The sequence below is a fragment of the Lissotriton helveticus genome, chromosome 3_1 (assembly GCF_964261635.1).
Source record: "Lissotriton helveticus chromosome 3_1, aLisHel1.1, whole genome shotgun sequence".
In the NCBI taxonomy this organism is placed as follows: Eukaryota; Metazoa; Chordata; class Amphibia; order Caudata; family Salamandridae; genus Lissotriton; species Lissotriton helveticus.
This window is the reverse complement of record NC_136061.1, coordinates 848648953-848673131: the sequence shown is the minus strand read 5'-3', so window position 1 is coordinate 848673131 and position 24179 is coordinate 848648953. Positions and strand designations below refer to the sequence as shown.

The following is a 24179-nucleotide window of genomic DNA, read 5'->3' as shown; positions in this document are numbered from 1 at the left end:
ATTAAGAGGTCGGGTGGTGGGGGGGACTCGCCTCACGTATGTGGCCATAAAGGGGCCCAAAAAGACTTGTAGGGCTTGATCTTGTAGAAATGATTGGAGCCATCATGTCATGGTGTAACTGCTTCCCCTTTACCCCCAGCTTTAACCTTATCTTGACATGGCCAATGGAGGAGTTGCTTCTGTCTCGAGACCTCTCTTGGCCCTACATTAGCACATTGCTCTCTACCCTTTAAAACAACCTTGTCAAACAAGGAATCCAACCTAGCATTCAACTCATGGGACCATCTGGATTACTCCCTGTTTAAGCATAACTGTCGGAGTCTGGATTGCCCATTCTCTTGTTCCATGAGGAACAGGATAGCGTGTGTCCTTCCAAGTGTCCTTACTGAATTACTGGACCTAAGCAATGTAATCCTTGTGGGCTGTAATGGAGAATCCTGATCCCTAGAGTTACTACCAGGGCGCCCCAATTGGACTTCTACCTGCAGGGCCTACCCTGGTGCTGACTGACACTATTGGGCTTCTTCCCGGCCCCTCCATCTGGTTCCGGGCCATACCTTAAAAGTTCACTGATTACCTTCTTGAGCACTCCTAGGCTCCGGTCCAACGCGGCTGTTTGCCGATTGTTCGGAGGGCCTATCAGGAGGAAACACAACTTCCGGTCGGGTTAGCGCTCTAGCATACGCGCGCCCACTGGTATTTAGAGAACTCCTGCTGCGCACGCGCGGCGGACACAGCAGAGACGCTGTCAGCTACGCGGCGCTGCACATTCTATTGCCATTGCTGGAACTGATAACTTGATATTTGTTTTCTATTTTAAAAACGATTTTAAAGTTCACTGATTACCTACCTGAGCACTCCTAGGCTCCGGTCCGACGCAGCTGGTGCCGATTGTTCGGAGGGTCTGTCAGGAGGAAACACAACTTCCAGTCGTGTTAGCGCTCTAGCATACGCGCGCCCACCAGTATTTAGAGATTCCCCTGCTGCGTACGCGCGGCGGACACAGCGGAGATGCTGTCAGCTACTTTGCGCTGCACATTCTATTGCTATTGCTGGAACTGATAACTTGATATTTGTTTTCTGTTTTAAAAAACGATTTTAACGTTCACTGATTACCTACCTGAGCACTCCTAGGCTCCGGTCCGACGCGGTTGGTGCCGATTGTTTGGAGGGCCTGTAAGGATGAAACACAACTTCCGGTCCGGTTAGCGCTCTAGCATACGCACGCCCCCGGTATTTAGAGAACACCTGATGCGCACGCGCAGCAGACATGCACAGCGGGCGAGTCCGGAGGCCTGCCAAAGGCAAGTCCGAGCTGGGACCAGGGGCCAGGACCCCTGGACTTTTTTGACAAAACTAAGTCCTTCCACCATAGTTACAATCCTCAGATACAATCCTCAGACACTGCGTAACCTAAGGGCTGCTCCTGATGATAGGTGTCTTGACGCTATGTGCCCGGCCAACAATGCTTCAAATTGTGCCCACTGTGATTTTAAACTCAAACCTCACATTAAGTCAGCACAGGGACCCCGGCAACCAATAAAAATGTTTCTTCTGAATTGTCGCTCCCTGATAAAGCACTCCGAAGAATTACTGCTCCTTTTGGAAACTCTTAAACCCGACGCTCTTTTTCTGTTGGAAACATGGCTGCGGGACGAGGCTGATCCTGCAATAACACAAATTTCACAGCTAGGGTATTCACTACATAGAGCAGACCGGAAAACTGGCAGAGGTGGGGGACTGGGGATAATCTTCAGGGATTGTTTCCGCTGCCGCTCATCTACTGCAGAAGTATCCGACTGTGAAAGCATGAGCTTCGCTCCTGATATCTCACCCACTGTTACCTTTTCTGGCCTGTTACTGTACCGACCACCAGGACCGATGGGCCGGTTTCTTGATAGCCTTCAGCCCATTGTCGCGGAACTAGCACTATCCCCAGCAAATTTTACAGTCCTCGGGGATTTGAACATACACCTAGATGAGCCCTCTGATCACCAAGCAAGGGATCTTCTGTCCAGTTTAGCAGTCCTTCAAATTGTGCAGAAGGGCTTTGCACCCACACATATTAAGGGCCATCTTCTAGATGCGGTGCTTAACAATAATCATAAGCTCCATGTGGGCCCCCGAATCCCCCTCCCATGGTCCGATCATCTACTCGTTCCTCTGAAGTGGGAAACTCCGATGCCCCCTGTAGTGCAGACTCCAGCTCCACTGTTGGGAAGGAAGTGGTCGAACCTTTCTGGCACCCAGTGGTCGACCTCTCTGACCGCTATCGCCCCTCTATCCGGCCCTGACCCAGGCAAAGCCAACAATAACTTTGTTCGACTGGATACGGACCTCGTTGGATTCTATAATCCCTGAAAAAATCCTATACAAAAAAACTAAATCAAGAGGCACCTTGGTTCACTTCCAATCTAAGGGAATTAAAACAAAGATGTAGGAAATCAGAGAGGAGCTGGAGGCATGCTCAAGATGCCGAAAGCAGAAATGCTTACAGAGAAGCTATCAAAGTATAAGGAGGAAATAAAAACAGCGCAAGACGCATTTTATGAGGGCAGGATGAATGCGGCCACTAATTCCCCTAGGGAAATCTTCCGGATTGCCAAATCGCTCATTAACATCCCACAAAAAACCACCAACCCTGGAGAGGCCCAAAATCGCTGCGACAAGCAGGCTGAATATTTCCACCCAAACATTCAGCTGATCTCCCTCTTCCACCTTGCCACAGGGCAAACCCACTCCTCTTTGTGCCGATAGTTGCCTTTCGCTTACGTATTGCCCTCTAATGGAGTTCCCCCTGCTTGACGAGGGACTACTGAACACTCTAATGTCGAGAGTATCATCTGGTTCTCCGACTGACTCAGCCCCGCCGCTCCACCTTATGTTAGTCTCTGATGTAATCCGGCCAGTGATCCTGAAGGTTCTAAACGCCTCCATCACCGCAGGAAAGGTGCCGCTGGCATGGAAATGTGCCCAAGTCAGAGCATTATTGAAGAAACCCAGTCTGGATTCTTCCATCATGGCCAACTATCGCCCGATCTCCCTCCCTCCACGGTTGGGCAAGCTGCTTGAGAAGCATATTAATACCGTCCTGGTTCACCATCTGGAGTCTAACAATTTACTCCATGACTCTCAAGCAGGTTTCCGCCTGAAGCTCGGGACGGATGCAGCCTTCTTGGCCGTGACAGAGAGCGCTCGGAGGTATCTGGATCAAGGCGGCACTGCAGCAATTATCTTGCTGGACCTCAGTGCCGCCTTTGATACGGTAGACCATAACATCCTGCTCTCCAGTCTAAAACATCTTGGAGTGACAGGATTGGCCTTCTCATGGCTGCAATCCTTTCTGGAAGACCGGTTCTTTCAGGTCTCGGAGGGTGCTACTCAATCCAAACTCTGGCCCCTCAGATGCGGGGTTCCTCAGGGATCCTCCCTGAGTCCCACCCTTTTCAATATCTAAATGGAGCCTTTGGCTGGGATAGTGCACCCTTTCGGCATTGAAATTGTCACCTATGCAGATGATACCCAACTGGTGGTTGCTTTCAGCCACCATGAGGAATCATCTAGCACCCTGGGCAGTTGCCTAGGGGCAGTGGCCGACTGGATGGCGCTCTCCCACCTAAAGCTAAACGGGGACAAGACAGAACTTATGTTCTTGGGTAAGTCCCCGCCACCCAGAGCAGCTATAGACTGGCTGACATAAATGGGCACTATGCCAGAGCCTAAAGACCAGATTAAGAGTCTCGGAGTATGCTTCAACCATCAAGCTATCAAGCTCTCTGCCACCTGTTTCGGCCTGATGAGGTTGTGGAGAAAAATGTTGCCCCTTCTCCCTTTTCAGGCCCGAAGGATTGTAGTGCAGGCTCTGATCTTGTCCCTCCTGGACTACGGGAACGCCCTGTACCTTTGTGCCCCGCTGACCACCATCAAAAAGCTTCAGGTAACCCAGAACTGCGCGGCACGTTTACTCCTGAAGCTGCCTCTGAGACACTCGGGGTCAGCCGCTCTGGAAAAACTCCACTGGCTGCCTATCCAGGCCAGGATTCGATTTAAGGCGGTGTGTATAGGCCCACAAAGCTATGTGGCATGCTGGCCCTGCTATGATTTGCTCCTTAGTGACCCCCTACCACCCTTCCAGAAAGCTGCGCTCCAGCGCATCCTTTCTTGCAATCTCACGGAAAGTGCAACGAGATAGATGGGGAGGTCGCTCTTTCTCCTGGAATGCTGCTTCCTTGTGGAACTCCCTGCCCCCCACCATACGCAGCGAACCTGATCTACAAAAGTTCCGCAAACTTTTGAAAACCTTTCTTTTCCACTAACTTGCGCAGCCTGATTGTTGTCTCTGGCTACCTGTCCTAAGCGCTATGAGGCCTCAGGGTAGAAGCGCGCTTTAGAAAACTGAATTTCATTTCATTTCGTTCATTTCATTTCACCTTCACACATGAACTAAAGTCCACATTGGTTCAGACTTATGCGATGCGGGAAGCCGGAAACAACACTGACACCCGTTTATGATCCGGAGCCAACTTCAGCCTGAGCTCAGCAAATGTCTTGGTATGAAAGACAAAATCCTCTGTTTTGGAGGAACTTTAAGCAGGGCCACTACCCCGACACCAGCACTACTGGAGGGTAGAAACTTTATTTGGTGTGGCTGCAGATGCTGTTTTGGGTCTTCAGAACATTCCTTATGATGATGAGACGGTGGCGTGTAATTTTCTCCCTTTTCATTACATTAATTCTGGCATCTATTTACACTTTCAAAATGCTAGTGGCCTGAATACTTCTGAGACAGAGTTGGATGACACACTGGGGGACCCATACAGGGGAGAGCACCTCTTTTGCATTGATAGTCTATGGAGCGCAGTTGGTAGTATGTGGAGTGCCGAAGTTTTGAACTTTCAGTTGCCTGTGGTAGAAACCAATGCAAATTTGCCAACTAAGATCTTGCTCCCCTGGCCCTGTGACGTCCCAGCCATTACTACCCATTAAAGAGGTTGTAACCGAGACATGTATAGCTGGCTGGTCTAAGTTGTGTTCTGTTCCCCGGTGTGTTGTCCTGTAACTAGGTGGAATAGGCCTGTCCCCTAGGACCCAGCAGTTCTAACCTAGCACCTGACTCCTAAGAGGTAGGTTGTTCAGACTTCCAACAGCAAGAGCAACCCTAATGTGTTTCCCATTGCCTTGTTGGACAGAACCAAATCTCATTGACTGATTTGCAAAGGTTTTCACATCAACCAACTTGGCATTGAGCAATGTCTTCTGCGCTATGGAGTTACCAAAGCAGCTCTCATTAGGTGACACCTTCTGCTTGGAGTAGACTTTGGACTACTGTATGTCTTTCTATCAATACCACTCCTACCCAAGTCCTCAAGAAAATCAGGACCGACTGGGCCTAAATCATCCTAGTGGCTCTAGATTGGAAACGGAGAGTAAGGAGTCCCAAACTCCTGGGTATGAGTATCTGACCTCCAATCAGGCTGCCTCCTGGTGCGGATCTATTGTCGGAGCAGCAGGACCCTTCCCACGAACCTGAGCATGCCCCATCATGATTGGAGATTATGGGGTGACCGCTGAGTGTACAGGCCTGATGTTGGGACACGTTTGTGGCTTTTTCAACCAAGCAGGTTTACCCACTTCATGCTAAACTGTCTTAGGTGTTACTGTTTGTGTGGTGTCGCTGAGCACTGTCAAGGGGTATTAGTCTGCTATCTCCACCATTTTGAGGTTGCTGGATCAACTGTCCCTGTTTAAGTCACCTATTGCGACTCTGTTCTGTGCTGCACATGTTTCTGCCTTGCCCTTTCCCCAGTCGAATTTGAATTTGGTCTTGGCCTTCCTGATTTGTTTTCCTTTTGAACCCATACATACCTGTCCTCTCAGACATCTGAAACTTAAGACTATCTTCTTGTGTTCCATTTCATAATTGGAGGGTGAGTGAGCCTCAGACTTTCTTGGTTCACCCGCCTTATACTATTTTCTACCAGGACAAACTGATTCTTCAACTGTGTGCCTTCTTTCTACCGAAGGGGGTGATCCTCTTTTATCTCAGTCAAACGATCACCCCTCTGACATTCTTTGCTCGCCCTCAGAGGAGGAGAGACTATCATTTAGATTCAAAGAGATCCTTTAGTTTTTATATCAACCGTACCAAAGAATACTGACCAGGTGATCAGCTATTCATTGGATTCACAAGAGCAAAGAAGCGTAAGGCAATGCAGAAAAGGACAATCTCTCACTGGATTGTACTCTGCATAAAAATGTGCTACGCACTAGGGAAAAAGCAGCCTTTGGCTGGCTTGAGGGATCACTCCACCAGAGGCAAGGTTGCGACTACTGCTTTGAAACATGCGCTGCCTGTCCTCTACATTCACCATGCACTTCATGAAGCACTATTGCCTGGACCATTAGGTCTGCCGCAATGGGCATTTTGCTCGGTCCTCCAAGACTTTTTATTATTTTTTTTAAAGTTTTCAAAACCTTTACTGACAATTCAACAGTACCAAATTACAATTTTGCATCACATCAGAGCATCCTACACGTTAGCCCATTTGCGAAGCACGTCTATGAAAAAGAGAACCAATCGGACAGACATTTTTGTTTTGTACTACACAGCAATAGCACCATTAACACAATGCATAGCTGCATAATGTGGTGACCGCACTGCAGAGGAAAGAGCATATCCGGCCTGGGAGGAATGGGGATAGGGAAGGAAAAGACTGCTGACCAGAAGCGGCGGCAGCTGTGCCCAAAGTGCCGGTGGGGAGCCCAGGAGAGGCAGTCCGGCTTGGGTGTGAAGGTATGTTAGTAGAGGGCCCCATATGTGAGGTGGGCGAGATCTAGCAGGCATAAGGTCCCAGAACTCAGATAGCAGTGTCTGACATCTCGAAGCATCTTCAAGGCAGTGGGCGTACTTAGGCGCCGGCCTACGTCCCCAGCACATGGACACCCCCAATGCCACGTGAGGACAAGCAGCATTGCGACCAGTCGGCGAGAGGCATCCGGGCAAAACTTAACAAAGTCCAGCAGGCACAACGGTGGGTCGGGCTGGACAGGTGATGAGGTGATCTCAGAGAGGGCAGCACAGACCTCACATCAGAACTCTGACCCCTTTGGGCACAACCAAGCAAGATGTATAAAATCTGCGTCAGGGGCTGAGCAACGCAGGCACCTATCGTTGGGGATGAGTCCCAATTTATGTAGCTGAACAGGGGTGCGGTATAGCCTGTGCAAGTATTTAAAGTGTATAAGACGTAGGCGATAGTTGAGAGATAGTTTCTTGTTCTGATTACAGCAATAGAGCCAGTCGGCTTGGGGAATGTCCATGCCAAGATCCTCGCCCCGCGCCACCCGGGCGTGATCAGAGGAGATGGAGGAAGTCGACAGCGTAAGGGCGTACAGTTTGGTCACCAGTTTCCAGGGGTTGGGGGGGGAATATATGAAGTCCAGAGTGGGCATCGAAGGTGGAGGCTGGGGGAACGTGGGATGTAATTCCCTACAGATAGCCCGCAGCTGACAAAAGAGCAATGTGTCCATAGGGCCAGAGGTAGCAGGGAGAGAAGAAAAGGTGTCACCGGGGTAAAGATAAGCCAACTTTTCCAGCCCCATGCGGGCTGCATGTTTAGACCTGCCAGATGGTTGGAGGGGAGGAAAGGCAGGGTGAGGTACAATCAGCATAGTATTAGCTGATAACATCGGGGCGTTAGAAATACGACGTAGTCCCAACCAGGCCCAGCGCAAGGTCTCGACCATGTCCACTTCAGCCCACGGGCGACCGGCCGGGGCAAACAGAGCAGTGTTCAGCGGCCAAGGAGTAGCAAGGTCAGCTTCCACCGCGAAGTCCTTTTAGTTTGAGCCATTTCTGAGTCCCTCTTCTAAGGAGATTATTACAGTGGTATCTATTCTAAAGGTAAGAAACTTGCGCTTAGAAGTCTCTTCCAGAAGACCAAGTTACTCACCTTCTGTAACACCTATTTTGGTAGACTAACTGAAAACTACTTATTGACCCCGCTCTGTAAACTGGAATCCATCTTCTGGAAGGTCCTTGTTAGATTTAGCCCACTGGTCACATTCATTCTGTGAGAAAGTGCCTCTTTTGCAATAGTTAGCCCCCACTTTTTGCCTGGTTTTGATTGTAGTGCACAGGGTCCCTGCCAACCATGTCCCCTGTGCCAGTGCTTCTTCCCTAAAACATATCCACAATTTGTACTTCTCCCCCCCCCTGTAGGTCCCTAGTAAGTGGTACCCTGGGTGCCTAGGGCCTGGGACCTGAAGAGGGTCCCCTGTAACCTCTCACTAGGACAATGCCATTGCCCTTGCTCCTGTGAAGTCAAAAGAACAAAGTTGACATGGCATGAGTGCCATGCCAACCAGCATTGCCTGAAGGTATGTCAGTCACCCCTCTAGCAGGACTTCCATCCCTAAATAAAGCATGGCGCACTATACCACAGGTGAGGACATATCTGCATGAGTTTGTATGCCCTTACAATACTTAAGTCAATTCTTAAATATTGTAAGTGCCAGGAAAGCCATGAGTATTACATGGGCTGGGAGCTCGACAACTCCTGTTCCCCAGCACCATGATGGCTTCACTGAAACCAGGAGTGTTTGGTACCAAATAACTCCTTATAATAAATCCACACTGATGCCAGTGTGAGATTTATTACACTCTGTACTCTGAGGGCACCTCAGAAGTGCCCCCTGAAAACCTACCGACCCTGGCTGGCTGTAGGCAGCCTGCCCCCAGCAGACCTGTTTCTGGATCCCTGGGTGACAGCTTCTGCTTTCTTGGCCCAGAAACAATGCACATCCTGGGCAGAGGTGTCACACCTCCTCCCCCAGGATGGGTCACTGCTCAAAGGGGACTCTTCAAAGGCCTAGCGCCTTTATAATGCGACCCCCCATCTTCTGCTGCTAGCAGCAGATGACATCCCCCGTGTTTACACCCCCACTTTGGGTGGGAAACATAGAATAGGTGGTGTGCCCACCTCTGCCACCTCCATCCCGAGGTGAAGCACATCTTTCAGTCCCCGTTATCTTGAAGATGGGTGCCCATTTGCCCTTTCTGCTATTCCCCTAAAACACCTCTAAATGTAGTAGTTAGGTGGCTCCCCCAGACCTGAACAGTAGATCTGCGACGACTCAAGAAGAAAGAACATCCCTGAAGCTGACTCTGTAGAGAAGTTTGAAGAAGACGACTGCCTTGGCCCATCCCTACCGGCCTTTCTCAAGCTTCGACAAGTCTGCAACAATAAGGGGACCTGTCGTGCACACAGTGACCTCTGATAACCCTGAAGGACTGCTGCCTTCGAAAAAGACTCCATCTCCAGTGGGCAACGGACCTGTCCGGAAGAAATCAACTCCAGGGACTTCTGTGCCATCTGGAACTGCAAGTCCTCATCACTCTGCATCAGATGCCCATGGCATGAGTGACTCACCTGTCCAGTGAATTCTCCCCAGTGATCCTGACCTAAAATCAAGCAGTGGCTGACCTCCACAACAGTGCCTGCAGTGTGAATCCAGAGGCTCCCCCTGACTGTGACCGGCTCTGGTAAGAAGACTCAGTTGAAAGGCTACCCTGCACCCAAAGCCCCTGGGCCTTGGTGAGCTTAACCAACTGTGCCCCTACGACCCCCTACATCTCTACTTACTCCAGTAATGGAACTTTCAAGAATTCACATACTTGAATTATTCTCCATCTTCGAGATGGGATGCCCCAGTATATCAAAACAGCAATGCAAAGCTTGCACAACATAGAAAAATAGGCCTATGCCCATTTCAATTTTGTAACCTATCCATCTCTTTTTGTAAACTAGACCAAAAGAAGTCCTTAGCCAATCAGAAAGCCCCGCCTTCTAGAACCCTCCTGAGCGAACCTCAGACCTTCAGATTTCTTACCGCACGTTGTGCTAGGGAATCTCCACTGAGCTCTGCTCGTTTTTTTCCTTACTTACACTCTTGCAAAGTTTTTTCTAACCTTTTCTTTAGATTTATACTTATTGGGCTTAGTTAATGTACTTTCCTGATGTCGTACAAGGAGAAGGGGCTTTTTAGAGCCTGTGCCACCTGCTATAAGAAAAGACTTTATGTGGATGTCCCTATTAAGGACTATATCTACTGCCTGTACCCTGACCACAAAGCCAAGGATTGTAAGGTTTCGTACCTTCTCCACTAAAACTGTGAGGGATTGTGAGGGGCGACTTCTCATTTGGCGCCAAAAGCTGAAATCCAGAAAAGAGCCTAATTCTAGTGAGGAGAGGGATGAAGCCTCATCGTCTTCATCTTCGATAAGGTCTCACAAGAGGGAAAGATCTGAACCTCACTCATCTGGAGTGCCCCCTTAAAAAGTCTTACAGTCTTAGTCTTACAGAATCTCCTCACCGAGGTAAAAAGGAGAGGAAAGGACATTCGCCTGGGGACTGTAGGGTGAAATAGGCGAGCTCTGTGCCGCCTTAAACACCTCCTGTGGGCAGGAAAGCCTTCAAGAAGCCTCCTTCTGTCCCTTCTGAGGAGAAACCATTGACGATGGCTTTACCGTTGACAAAATTGTTGTTGATGACCATGTTAATGAAGAAATCATCATAATCACGTCTTTGAAGCTGAGCAAACTTTTCCAGGTATCCCCATTTGAGGGTCAGTTTTGGTCAACACCTTCAACGATGGCACCGACAACTGGATTGTCGTCTAGAGCTCTGCAGTCCTCGCCAGTTAAGGTTCCTCTGACCTCTTTCTTGTCGGGGGTTACAGCGACTGCAGTGATTGACAGCCACGACTGCAGTGCCGTTGCGACGCAGACGTCGGCCGTGTATAGTTTATCTTCAACCCTGTCTACAGCGACAGTGGCTCCACCGACGCACTCATCTACGACACCTTCGACAGAGAAAATCCCTGCCGAGAAATCTAGGATCAGGCACTTAACTCCAGAAATCACATCACCTAGTAAGGTGACCCCTCTGATTCCCTCACATCTCATGGAGGAAAGGGACTAGGAGGATGATGATGGCCACTTTGGTTATGCCCACAGTCCTTCGGAGTGGCATGTAAAATGCCAGGAAGACGATTTCGGGGAAGGCTATCAGGAGGAACATTCAATCAATCATACCATTCATAAAGCGCACTTCATACCCGTGAGGGTCTCAAGGCGCTGGTCTTGAGAAGTCTCCTGAAGGTTAGGAAGTCTTCTGTCTGCCGCAGGTGGACGGGGAGGGTGTTCCATGTCTTGGTGGCGGGGTGGGAGAATGATCTGCCGCCGTCGGTCACTCTTCGGATGCGGGGGACGTGGGCGAGGTCTGCGGAGCGGAGCTGGCGGTTAGGGGTGTAGAGGCTGAGACGGCTGTTGAGGTACGCTGGTCCGGTGTTGTGGAGTGCCTTGTGTGCGTGGGTGAGAAGTTTGAAGGTTATCTCTCTTGTTGATGGGGAGCCAGTGCAGGTCTCAAGTGGGGTGTGATATGGCTGCGGCGGGGGATGTCGAGGATCAGGCGTGCAGAGGCGTTCTGGATGCGTTGGAGCCGTTTCAGGAGTCTGGCCAGGGCTCCAGCGTAGAGGGCGTTTCCGTAAACCAGTCTACTGCTGACGAGGGCCTGGGTGACCGTCCTTCTTGTTTCAGTGGGGATCCACTTGAAGATCCTGCGAAAAAAACTGAGGGTGTTGAAGCAGGAGGAGGAGACGGTGTTGACCTGCTTCTTCATGGAGTGGGTGGAGTCGAGAATGACCCCTCGGTTGAGAGTGTGGTTGGTGGGTGTAGGGGGTGCTCCTGGTGCAGTAGGCCACCAGGAGTTGGCCGAGGGAGTGAATCAGAGGATGAGGACCTCCGTCTTGTCCGAGTTCAGCTTCAGTCGGCTGTTTCTCATCCAGTCGGCGACGGCTTTCATTCCTTCGTGGAGGTTTATTTTGGCGGTGAGGGGGCCTTTGGAGAGGATCAGCTGGGTGTAGGAGATGACGTTGAGGCCATGTCGTCGTGCGACATGGGCGAGCGGTGCCATGTAGACGTTGAATAACGTTGGGATGAGCCTTGGGGTATGCCGCAGATGATCACGGTGGCTTTGAAGCGGAAGGGGGGGAGGGGAAGGCTTTGTGTTCTGCCGGAGAGGGAGGAGGTGGTCCAGTCCAGGGCCTTTTCTTGGATTCCGGTGTCGTAGAGGCGTGTTCGTAGTGTGCGGTGGCAGACCGTATCGAAGGCGGCTGATCGGTCCAGGAGGATGAGGACCGTGGTTTCTCCGTTGTCAAGCAGGGTCCTGATGTCATCGGTGGCGGCAATGAGGGCAGTTTTGGTGCTGTGGTTGCTGCGGAACCCGGACTGGGGCGGGTCCAGGATGCTGGTCTTCCTGAGGAAGCTAGCTAGTTGTTTGGCCTTTTCGATGACCTTCGCAGGGAACAAGGAGCAGGGAGATGGGTCTGAAGTTCTTGAGGTCCTTGGGGTCCGCCTTGCGTTTCTTGAGTAAGGTGTTGATCTCTGCGTGCTTCCAGCTCTCTGGGAAGGTCGATGTCTAGAAGGAGATGTTGATGGTTTTCCGGAGATGGCGTGCGATGGCGCTGCTGACTTCGTTGAAGATGTGGTGTGGGCAGGGGTCTTCCGGGGATCCGGAGTGGATGGTGTTAATGATTTTGATGGTGTCGTCGTCGTTGATGTTGGTCCAGGCGAGCAGGTGGTTGGTGCGGGTGGTGGTCGTGGGAGCGGGGGTCTCAACGTTTGCCAGGGTGGTGACTGTGTCGAAGCTGTCGTGGATGTCTGCGATCTAGCGATGGAAGAAGGTGGCCAGCGAGTCTTACAGGTCTTGTGATGGTGGGATGTCATTGGTGTTGGAGCTGGGGTTGGAGAGTTCCTTTACGATGTTGAATAGCTCTTTGCTGTTCTGTGCGTTGTTGTCTAGGCGGTCTTTGAAGTAGGTCCTTTTGGCCGATCTGATGAGGTGGTGGTGTCTGCGGGTGGCTTTCTGGTGGGCTGTGTAGTTTTCCAGTCTTTGTTCACGGATCCAGTTTTTTTCGAGTTTTCGGCAGATATGCTTGTAGGCCTGGAGGTCTTCAGTGAACCAACTGGTTCTCTTTCTGTTGTGGGTGTTGGAGGGCTTCTTGAGCGGGGTGATGGTGTTGGCGCAGTCATCGATCCATTGTCTGAGGCTGTGGCGTCGGTCGGGTCTGCGGGTGGGCTCTTGGCGAGGGAGATGGTTAGCTGGTCCTCGGTGACTTTGCTCCAGTGGCGGTGAGGCATCTGCTGGGTGCGGAGGTGTGTGGAGGGTTTCTGGAAGGTGAAGTGGATGCAGCGGTGGTCGGTCCAGTGGAGTTCGGTGGTGCAGTTGAAGAAAACATGGGAGCTTGCTGAGAAGATGGGGTCCAGTGTGTGGCCGTCGGAGTGGGTGGGTGTTGTGACGAGTTGTCTGAGTCCGAGGTGGCGAGCAGGGTGGAAGTGTTGGAATCGTTGTTGTTCTCGAGGTGGAAGTTCAGGTCCCCGAGGAGGATGTCGTTCTTGGAGGCGAGGGTGTATGTGCTGATGACGTCGGCGATGGTGTCGCTGAACGACTGTCTGGGTCCAGGGGGGGGTCTGTAGACGAGAGTAACTCTGAGGGTGGTGTTTGGGTTGGTGTGGATCTGGAAGTGCAGGTGTTCGGCGGTGCTGAGGGTGTTGTCGGTGTCTTTCGAGATTTTTAGAGTGTTCCTGTGGACGATGGCAATTCCTCCTCCTACTCCGTTGGTGCGGTACTTGTGGGTGATCTTGTAGCCTTCCGGGATGGCTGTGGCGATGCCGGGTGCCGAGGAGGGGTTCAGCCAGGTCTCTGTCAGGAAGACGACGTCTGGGAGGTAGAGTCGAGTAGGTCCCAGAGTTCGACGGCATGTCTGCGGGCGGAGCGGGTGTTGAGGAGGATGCATCGGAGCAAGTTAGGTTCTTCTGTAGGTGGGTTGGCGGGCCGGGTGCTGGTGAAGCTGCAGTTCCGGCAGGAGAAGGGTCCTTGGGTGCGCTTCGCGGCGTCCAGGCAGCAGGTGCGTGATCGTCCGGTGTTGAGCGCGTGGAGGGTGCTGGAGTCGTAGCAGAGGCGGGCGTCGTGGCATTTGCGCGGGCCAGGGGTCCTGGCGCTGGGCGCGGACGGGCGCAGGCGGGCCTGCCTTAGGCACGCCTTTGGCTACCACCAACAGTATCAAGAAGAGATGAGTATGCCATCCTCGTTACTTACTGATCTACAGTTTATCGTACTATAAGACTTCCAGCACCTTCTACTGTTCTAGAACATACTGTGGGGCCTCCTAAGCATCATTCATTGACTTCCACCCCTCAAGTAGTAATAACATTAAACACAGTCACTGTTCCACCATCAACACTGTCTCCTGACCAGCAAATCTACATTGATGACAGGAGGAAAGGGTCACCCAAAGCCAGAATCTGTGATATCACAAGCGTCTCAAAGGAAATCCAAGCACCTGGCTGTCCCAGTCATACACGTCCGGACAAAGAAGGCAGACTCCTTGACAATGCAGGCAAACAGTTCTCTCATAGGGGATTTCCATGTATAGTCTTGAGCACTTGAATAGTGCTGCTCACGTGCGTGGACCCCAGAGCACTTATTTAGATATATCTTCTGAAGTGGGTATTTTTGCCTTTCTTCAGGAAGGCCTGCAAAGACACTTGAGAGATAGAGACAATAGTGCATCCTAAATACATAGGGTACACTGGCCGCATCTTTATCTTGAAGTGAAAAAAGTTAGCCAGTATACTATATTTTGTGGAATTTCTAAATTGTTTAACATACAGATGACTCCCTTTCACAAAACTCCTTTTTTCAAGATAGAGATGAAAGGAGAGGACCGAATAGCCCCATAGGCTGCCATTATATGTCTTAAAAATAGAAGCCTTGCCATTAAGAACCTAGAGACCACCAGTATCCAATCATGCTCAGCCAGTGAAATTACTTCGGTTCTTTTTGAGGCCGATGAGAAGTGAATGCTTGTCCTATGTTTTGGATCCCTCTGTCTATTGCACCAGGGAGGAGGGAGGGTTGCTTATGACTTATGGAAATACCCTAGGAGAGAACCGGAGTTACAGGTAAGAAACTCTCTTCTTTCTCTTGTAGGGGATTTCCATGTATAGTCATAAGTACTTGAATGGACTAGCAAGCCCATCCCTATAAAACGCGGTGGATGAGACAGAAAAAATTATATGCAGATTTAAGCAAATGTGTTCCGAAGGGAAGCCTACACTACTTGTGCATCTGCCTTGGCATCCATTCAGGCAGTAGTGTTTAGTGAATATATTAACTGATTTCCAGGTAGCAACCTTGCATATCTCTGCAATGGGTATGATACGAAGCAAGGTTGCAGTAGCTGCCTTTCCCCTGGTTGAGTTAGCTTTAGGCTTACTGGATAGAGATTTAATTGCTTTTTGGTAACAGAGTAAGATGCAGGAAACAATTAATCTGGAGATGGACTGCTTGGAAGTTGCTAGACCTATACTGGTCAGATCTCTGTAGATCCTTAGTTTTATCCAGATAGAATTTTAAAACCCTCCAACATCCAGGGGATGGAGAGATCTCTTCGCTGGAGTAGATGGATGCTGAAAAAGGTAGGTAAGGAAATAGTCGGGTTCACTTAAATCCGAAACCACCTTACGAGGAATTCCAGATGAGTCCTCACGCCTACTTTAGATGCATGAAAAGCGGTATGACTCTTGACCGCAAAGTGCCTGAATTTAGCTAACTCTGCGGGCATAGGTAATAGCCACAAGAAAGCCGTCTTCCAAGACAGATGCTGAAGAGACGCCTTGTGTATGGGTTCAAAAGGTTCTTGCATAAGACAAGAGAGGACCACATTAAGCTCCCGAGGCGAAGGACTTTTAATGGGAAGAAAAACCATCTTCAAATGCTCAGGCTTTCGTGACAGCTTGCATAGGTCTCTTCGAAAGCCTAGGGTCTTATGTTAAACAAGGGGAAATCAAACCTTCACCCATCCAAAAGCATTACTTTTCTGGGAGCCATATTGGACACGTGTCTGAATAAAGCCTTCCCATCGATAGAAAGACAAACCAAACTAATGTCTATGGCTCAACTCTTCCTAAGAAAAAAGGTCACCTTCAGTTCGCTGTTACAAGTCCCTCCTGGGGTCAAAGTAATCCTGCATCCCCCTGATTTATTTATTTATTTTTATTTATTTTCAAAGTTTTATATAGCGCGAACCAGATTTTTGCAGATATCAGAGCGCTTTACAGAAACGAGGGATCACCATCAGGATTCAAGCAAGCCGGGCCGAAGACGGCTGTAATGCCAGAAACCGGTCCCCAGAAGCTTGTTTCCTTTCCAGTAAAGAATTGGCTTGGTAGTTTGGTCTGCCCTGTTCCCATGATGCACTGGGCCAGGGTCAGACTAATTTGCATGTAGCCAGGTTCTGAACTGGGATGGTGCAGTGAGCTAAAAAAACGGTGATGGATCAAGCCCTGATCTTTTGACTGGGTAGGAGTGTTCTGCTTAATTCAGATACTCTGTCCATCACCACCCCCTTTTCTTAATCTGTATCTATGGGCACGGAATGTGTCACGAAAAACTGCCAATGCACTGGGTAGTGCCTTTATTTGGCAATGCACATGACACATCTGGTGCAGACGACATCGACGTAGAGCCGCTGGCTTTACCTACTGGTGCACAGAGGGACTGCCTAAGATTTTCAGGACCCAGTCTGATGCCTGAAATTCTTGATAAGAACATAGGTTAGTAAAATTCCGTCACCTTTTAAGAATTTGCTCTTCCACTATATTTGCTATCCATGCCGGTCTTTGAACACTGAATGGAGCACTGTATTGATATTTAATCCTGTCAATAATAAAATTACGCATTTGTTGCATTGAGGCACTCAATGGTCTGTGCTATGTTGTACTAAAAAGTGATAATTGGCAATGGGACCACCCAAAAGAATTTAGCAAGTCTGCTTTCCTTACAGATGATGCTTCCCAGATGGACATGTTCCGCGGGGACTCTGAAAATGAAGACCACGAGGGACACCATGAAGAGCTTGATGAAACTGAGGCAAAATATAGAAAAGAGCGCTTTGAGAGGCAACAGTGGCTACGACAGCAGGTATTTAGTAGATAAGGGAACTTAAGTGTCCTATTTCCTTTAGTCCCTAGTCTTCCACCGCGTCTCAGTGATTTGTGGATGGTTTTCAGTTCCTGTAACTGGGAACAATGAGCCTGGCAAATTAGCCAGGAACTGGCCTTTAGGACAACACATCTGTTTCATGATTTATGACTCATGTTAAGGCAGCAGAGATCCGAACAGCTAGCGTAATCAAGCAAAATTAGTTTTGTCATTTAATTTTGTAGAACCGCACATGAGATTGTCTGATGAATGTTCATTGTTGAATCACAGCAGCATGAAACTCTTTGGTGGCAGCAGTCCTGGGCAACATTATGGCTACCAAAATAAAAAATGTCTTTGCTCTGTAAAAAATTAATGTTCTTCTTTGTGGGATGCTTCAACATGGGGCCCTTCTCAGATTCTTTATCTTTAAATACCTCTGTAGTAAAGCAATGTAATAACCCTGAAGAAAGTACAATTGTGTTAAGTTGGTGTTTTTCTTAAATTACTTCACACGTTTCGTATAAACCAGGATAACTACAGCAAGCAACTTGGGTTAATTTTTGATTTTCAGTCATAGCGATGTCTGTGATATTTCACTTGTTTCACAATTGCTAGCCTTTGAAAGAACATTTAGATGTAAACACGTTCTCCAGACTCAGAGCCTTATTATTATGCATGGGATTTTCATAAACATGATCTCAAATTGCTATGGGGTGTTTCTAAATTCAATTAAGATAATCAGGATGGAGAGCTTGTACAATTTCTCAATAACTAGAATTCCCTTTACAATATTTTTAATAGATATCTATATAGGATTTGTGTTGCATCCTTCCCCCCACCTGTTTTTTTCTCCTTTTTTGGGGTGAAGATTTACTAAAAATTCCAACTTAATACACCACTATGTGTATGTTCTGCTCAATTCCAGGGTTTTCTTTAGTTATTGTATTGCCTTGTGCTGAAATAGTAAAGTTTTGTTTCTAGACTACTGATGTCTAGAGAAATTATAATTCTTTTGTTTAATTTGCTTTATAGTCTTCTGTGTGCATCTGTTTTCCATCATGGGATCCTGCTGCTTGCAAAATACATAAACCTGCACATGTGCGGGGCCTTTTCAAAGTTTGTTCAATGAATATTCCCAGACTGGGAGATTATAAGTAAATAACTTTTCAGTAATGATTGTTTTCATTAAATGAATAAGCACGGAACCTCTTCGCCCACACATAGCCAGAGATGTTACCTAACCCTAATGTCTTCAACTTAAAACGTTTTTCATATTTTTTTTTAAAAGTAATGGCATTTTACATTTCCAGGAGGCAAGTGGAAAGGTTAATGAAGAGGTGGAGGAAGACATTGGAGAGGATAGTCAATTCATGAAGTTGGCCAAGAAGGTTACTGCCAAATCTCTGCAGCGGAAAGGTACACTTCATTAATCTTCCATTCTCAGATGAAAATAATGCAAATGTATCTTTATCAGTTATGAAGTTCTCGTTTTATAAATGTACTACTTTGTTTTTACTAATTTGTTTTTCATCTCACTATCTCTTCAACCTGCCATGCTGCACAGTACTTAAGCCTGATTTTGTAAAACGACTATACAAGAACATAATAAAATGTACAGCAGGAAAATATTTTTCATTTGAAATATATGTACTCAGTAGAAGTCAGAAGTGGGCTCACCCATGTGCTATCATTTTCATTTCTGTTGGTATAAAAAGTAAGACCTGGGTGTTCAATCTTTTATTAAATTAAAAGTATTTAATCAGGGGCTTGAGTTTCAATCACTTTTAGCCAATGAGAAGCTGGGCCTATTGTTTCATTTACTCAAACGTCAGTTAAAAGAAAAAGGGGAGTTATCCAGCTGTTTATAGAATGCGGTGTAATCACTTTTTTTTCGGTTGTGCCTCGTACTGCTGATTGGGCCTGAACAGATTCTTGGGACTGGTTTGTACAGTGGATTTACAGTGCGGTCTGTGGAAATAATATTGGTGTCCTTCTTAGTACCCAGAGAAATGCTCATATCTTATCTCTGCAAACATGGAGCTGCATGTGGAGCACAAAGGAGTGGGATATATAGTCTCCTATACTGATATGTTTCTGGTCTGGATGATTCTTCCTGCTTGAACTTGGATAGTATTGACTAACCACTTGATTGGTAAATCTACTCTTTTTGCGCATATGGGAGAGATATTGGGACCATGTACAACACAGCAATCTCTTGAAAGCATTACACAGTTACATTTCTTGCAAGGGAGGCATCGCTGTAATTAAGCAATAAGGAAATGTTTCATAGTTCTCTTTCTATTGCTGGGTGCAACTTTCGATTAATGACAAATCTGTTTTTCTCAGCCACTACTACTGTACAAGAGTCTGAAAAGGCACAGTCCAGCAATCTCTTTGAAGCCTTCAAATGTAATGTCGTCCCACGTGTGAGTACTTTTACAATGTTGCTGATATGTTTTTTTAATCTTTTTGTAACTTTACTCTTTGGAAAGAAAGGGTTGGTGCTTTGAAGCACACACAGGTGTCTAGGTAGGTAGGTTGGTTGGTTGTGGGGGGCTAGAAATGATGTAAGTTTCCAAACTGTTGTTTCTTTAGCTTAAACTGTACATTTGTAGCACACTTCCAAAGAATATTTAAAACAAGGTAGCACAAGGGTGAATTATTCACAAAGTCATGACAGTGATGCATAGAAGGCTTTTCTCTTATTTTCACGGTCGACACACCTTAAAACGCACCTTGCTAAATTACTGCAATATACTCAAACCCGATACGTCACCATGCGGTATCTAATCGTGGAGGGGAGAGAGAACGATTGAGATATAAGATTCTGTCGGTCAGTCTGAAGCTACTCGCACCAAAGGATACCTGATAACCTGTAATCTGTGGTTCCACTGAACATGCCACTTTGGATAAATAAAAGTTGACCCACTTGAGAAACCACAAGATTTTGACCCTCACTGTTATTGAGTCTCATCTTGTTCCCTAAAAACCAGGATAGGCTCAACCATATTCCAGAGATTTTCAATCTGCTTGAGTTGTAAATAAAAATGCATTTGAACACCCAGGTATCCCCTTATATTTAATTGTGGGTGTTTGTCGTTAAATAAAAAGAAATTGTCCGGGTGAGATAGGGATATAATTACCCTGGACCCTATTTTTATGTTGACAAGTTGCAGTCTTTTCTGGAAGGCCCACATGGGTCTGAAGCTTTGTTAGGACAATCATCATAAGTGCCCCAGAATTCAAATGAGTGTCGCCAGACATGTTAGTCTGTTGTCCTACTCAACTCAGTATGGACAGACAAAACATGTAGCACACAGGCAGATAGAACATCTCAAAGTGTTCCCTGGAATATGGTTGAACTCATTCTTAGTTTTTAGTGACCAGGCTGAGACCCGATGACAAAGCATGTCTCTAATAGAGTAAGTGAGGGTCTTCAATCAAAACCTTGTGGTTTCTCAAGTGGGTAAACCTTTATATATCAACATTGTGTGTACTAAATTCCTGCCCGACTTCTCCTATTCCAAATCCCGGATTCCTGCTCCTTCATTAATAGAGGTACAACCCCCTGCACCCTCCCCCCATGCTCACAGCATTGCTTTTCCTTAACTGAAATATTAAACATGATCTTACGATGTCCTGTGTACCTTCCTCTACGTTTAATTTACTTTCTCCAACTTCTGTAATAAACTGGTTATCCAGCTGAATCGTAGATGCTTGGCAGAATACATTGAATTACAATTTGTAATCCATTCTGAGGCTTTTTTGATGATCTGTTATATAACTAATTTGCTAATTTTGTGCCTTTGCAGGTGATGAAAACTGGATCACTGCTTAATAAGCCCAAGGAGGTTCTTCAAAAGCTCACAGCCATGTCGGATCTCAATCTCGGTGCCCCTCGCAACACCAGAAACTTTGTTTTCCAAGCACTTTCTCCAGGCAAGAAGGAAGACACCACCAAAACAAAAGCCAAGCCAACGGTAGGGTTTCAAACATCCACTAGCGTTTTTTGGGTTTTTTTGCCAGACGTTTGGCAGGTCCAAATTTCTGTTGAGGTTGTACTTGTGGTGTTGAATGCTAACACCCCTCCCCACTGTTTTCTAACTTGGGATTTGAATGTGTCCCCAATACCTTTTTTCAACAACCAGGACCAAATACTTCTATATAGAATGTCAGTGTGGTCTTTGGGCACAGGGTGTTTTTTTTTTTGCCAACATTCTTTGCCTAAATCTTATAGTCTTTACTGCAGCCATGTCATTTGGTTGTTTAACTTGAAACTAAGATTTCTTGTGTCCTTTGGTCTATTTTCCTTCCAACAAGTTGGTAGTAACCTAAACGTGCCCCCGTCGAGTATTACAACTGCAGCTAGCGTGGCATTTGGACTACGAGGCATCGGATACACTTGATATTTCCCCTCCTTATTCCTGAGTTTACTGTGACTCTTTCTTCCATTGTGCTTTAAATGTGTCCCTTTCTGGAAATGTCTTCCTTCCAGATCGCTTTATTTTACACTGCCCTCTGGTTTCAGGCCTCCATACGTACTACTGTGTGCTCTTTGCCAGTGTAAAAGTTGTCCTTTTGAAGAGTGTTTCTTCAAAAGAGTTTGTTCAGTGTTGTGCTACCTTCTCCACTAAACCGCACATCTTGGTGCCTCAACCATTCCCATGCACAACATGGCAGGCACCGCGCGGTACCTGCCACCTTGTGAATGGAACTTCAGGGAGGTACCATGGGTACCCCCCAAGTGCATCCCTCCCTTCCACTGGGGGCCCGCAACGGGCCCCCAAAGCAAGTCCTCGCCAGCCTTTCCATGGCGATATCGCCGCCATGGAAAGGCCTTTTAAACCATCCATCATAATATGGATGGCTGTGCCTTCTAGGCACCACCACCACCATATTGTGCTCTTGCTCCGCCGGGCCGGCAACCGGAACGATTGCCGACAGTCGGAAAAGCGTCTGCCGCGATACCCCGCCATAATAATATGGTGGGGGGTAAATCAGGTTGGGATGGTGGGTGACTCGCTATTGTTGATATAGCTTCTAATTTGTAGAGTGCAAGCCTCACCAATAGGAGAAAAAAACACTTTACAGAGAGCAGCAGATACTGGCTGCTTGGTGCAGGTTGCATGGGCACATACCTACATATGTAGTATCACAAAACTGACACGTGTTTCAGAATTATAAACTTCAAAAATGTACACTTGTACGAAATTCACCAAGTATTCTCTTTTTTTGTTTTGGTTTTTGAAGAGGGGTATTCAGTAATTGAGGTTTTACGAAGTAAAAGATCAGCTTTGTTGTTAAAGCTGTGTTAGTTGTTTGGAGCTGGAATTAGATGGTGGGTTCGAAGTTATTAGAAGATTAAGGCCCAGCATTTTCTCTACAAGAAACAGAGGAAGACCCTCATGTTTTCTAATTTCTTTTGTTTTTTTGTATGATGGAGCTACAGATAAGAGAACAGCCATGGAATGAGAGCTTGTCTGCTTTTAACCAATTTGTGCGTTTCGATGACTGTATGTGATGCATATAATTTAAATGTATTTTCCTCTCCTGGGAGAGGGACCAAGGGAAGTAGCAAAATTGGCGAATTGTTATCATATGTGCTCTCTATAGTGACCCCCAAGTTTTCACTGATGCTGCTGGTTTTACGGCTCGGAGTGCGTTGAGGTCGGCTAACCAGATCTCCGTGCCAGAGCCCTGACCCAAAAGTGTATGTTGAATTGGCTTTACTCATTTGAAAATGGCTAACTTACCTGCAAGACCCTAGTAAATGGTGCCCTGGCATATAAGTTAAGGGCCACCACAGAGCTGCAGCACTGAATTGTCCCACCCTGGAGGTCTCCCAATTAAAACATGTTCCCTCAGGCTGGCACTGCAGACTGGTAGAGCAGTTGGGTACTGCTAGCCTGACTTTGCCTTTGAAAGCAATGGCAAAGCAACCACTTCCTCTGTACATCTGTGTACGTCAAGCCAGGTCTTCCCTGGACCGGAAACAAGCATATTGGAATCGGTTTCGGGGTAAAAGAATAATGAATTTAACCCAGATATCTTGACTGGAGGTGAATGTTTTGATTTGTTCTGCATTCTGTCCATTTGTGTGTCCATCATTTGTGTGTCTTTTGCTATCTGAAAGAAACATGTTAATTATAGATTCCTTACCTTAGAATTATCCCCAGGCATCAGACTGGATCCGGAAAGCTTTTTCGTCAGCAGTACCTCTGCGTGTCGGAAGGTGGCATCGGTCGTCTCTGCGTCAGTCATCCGCATCGTGGACGCTGGGATGACGTCTCAGCAGCTGATTAGCCACCGCCCTCGTGCGCTGACGTCAGTTCTTTCTTGTTTCACGCCAGCCAGCGCATATCCGGGAAGGGGGTACCTCAGTAAATTTTTGACTAACTTTTTCTCTACTTTTGTCGACTTCTTGTTTCGAGTCTCCGACTCCGAAAAGGTGCGCGAGGGATGCCCGGTTTCAAGGCCTACGGTTCCTGTAACCGACTGATGTCCGTGACGGATCAGCACCACTAGTTCCTCTTTTGCCTGGAGAACGACTACGACCACGACTCCAAGTCGTGCTCCGACTGTCGGTCGATGGCGCCGAAGGCTTTGCAGGAGCGGTCCCGAAAGCTGCTTGAACGGCGGCAGTCTGCTCCATGCCATTTGAGATCCCGGTCAAGAAGGAGGTTGAGGGACCGGTCGTGGAGCCAACACCATTCCGGTTCTAAATCATTGAAGTCTTTGCCCTCTGGGTCGGGTAAGTTGAAGCATTAGAAGAAGTCGAAGAAGTATCATCTCTCTTGGACTTCTCCTCGTCGGTCGGCCGATCCGATGAGGCACGCGGGTGGTGACCTCCCACGGCTGCGCGCGGAGTCCGAACAGTTGACTCTGAGTTTCCCTCCCTTTCCGGGACCCGGAGCGACCCTCGCCCAGCTAAGTACGTTCTACGAGGCGATGCTACCATCTTTGGGTAGACTGACCCCGCCGGCGTGCCTTTGGGCCCCGCGGACTTGGTTGGGGGGCCAAGGTCTCTTCTGCCGGCGGCTCTGGCACCGCAGGCTCCTCTTGGATCCAGGCCTGGATCCGAATTGGCGCCGTTTCAACTGGTTACGCCTCTACCGGCGCCGCTCCTAATGG

The 24179-nt window shown here is 47.9% G+C and overlaps 1 protein-coding gene across 5 annotated transcripts in view; it reads left to right on the top strand.

Moving 5' to 3' along the window:
- Nucleotides 1-24179, top strand: part of CLSPN (claspin) — a 449296-nt gene that overhangs the window by 409600 nt on the left and 15517 nt on the right. For all 5 annotated transcript variants that reach the window (XM_078681155.1, XM_078681154.1, XM_078681157.1 and 2 more), the window contains exons 21-24: nucleotides 16909-17045; nucleotides 18359-18464; nucleotides 19395-19474; nucleotides 20861-21028. In XM_078681155.1, the coding sequence (XP_078537281.1) occupies nucleotides 16909-17045; nucleotides 18359-18464; nucleotides 19395-19474; nucleotides 20861-21028 (491 nt within the window). The remainder of the gene's footprint in view (nucleotides 1-16908; nucleotides 17046-18358; nucleotides 18465-19394; nucleotides 19475-20860; nucleotides 21029-24179) is intronic.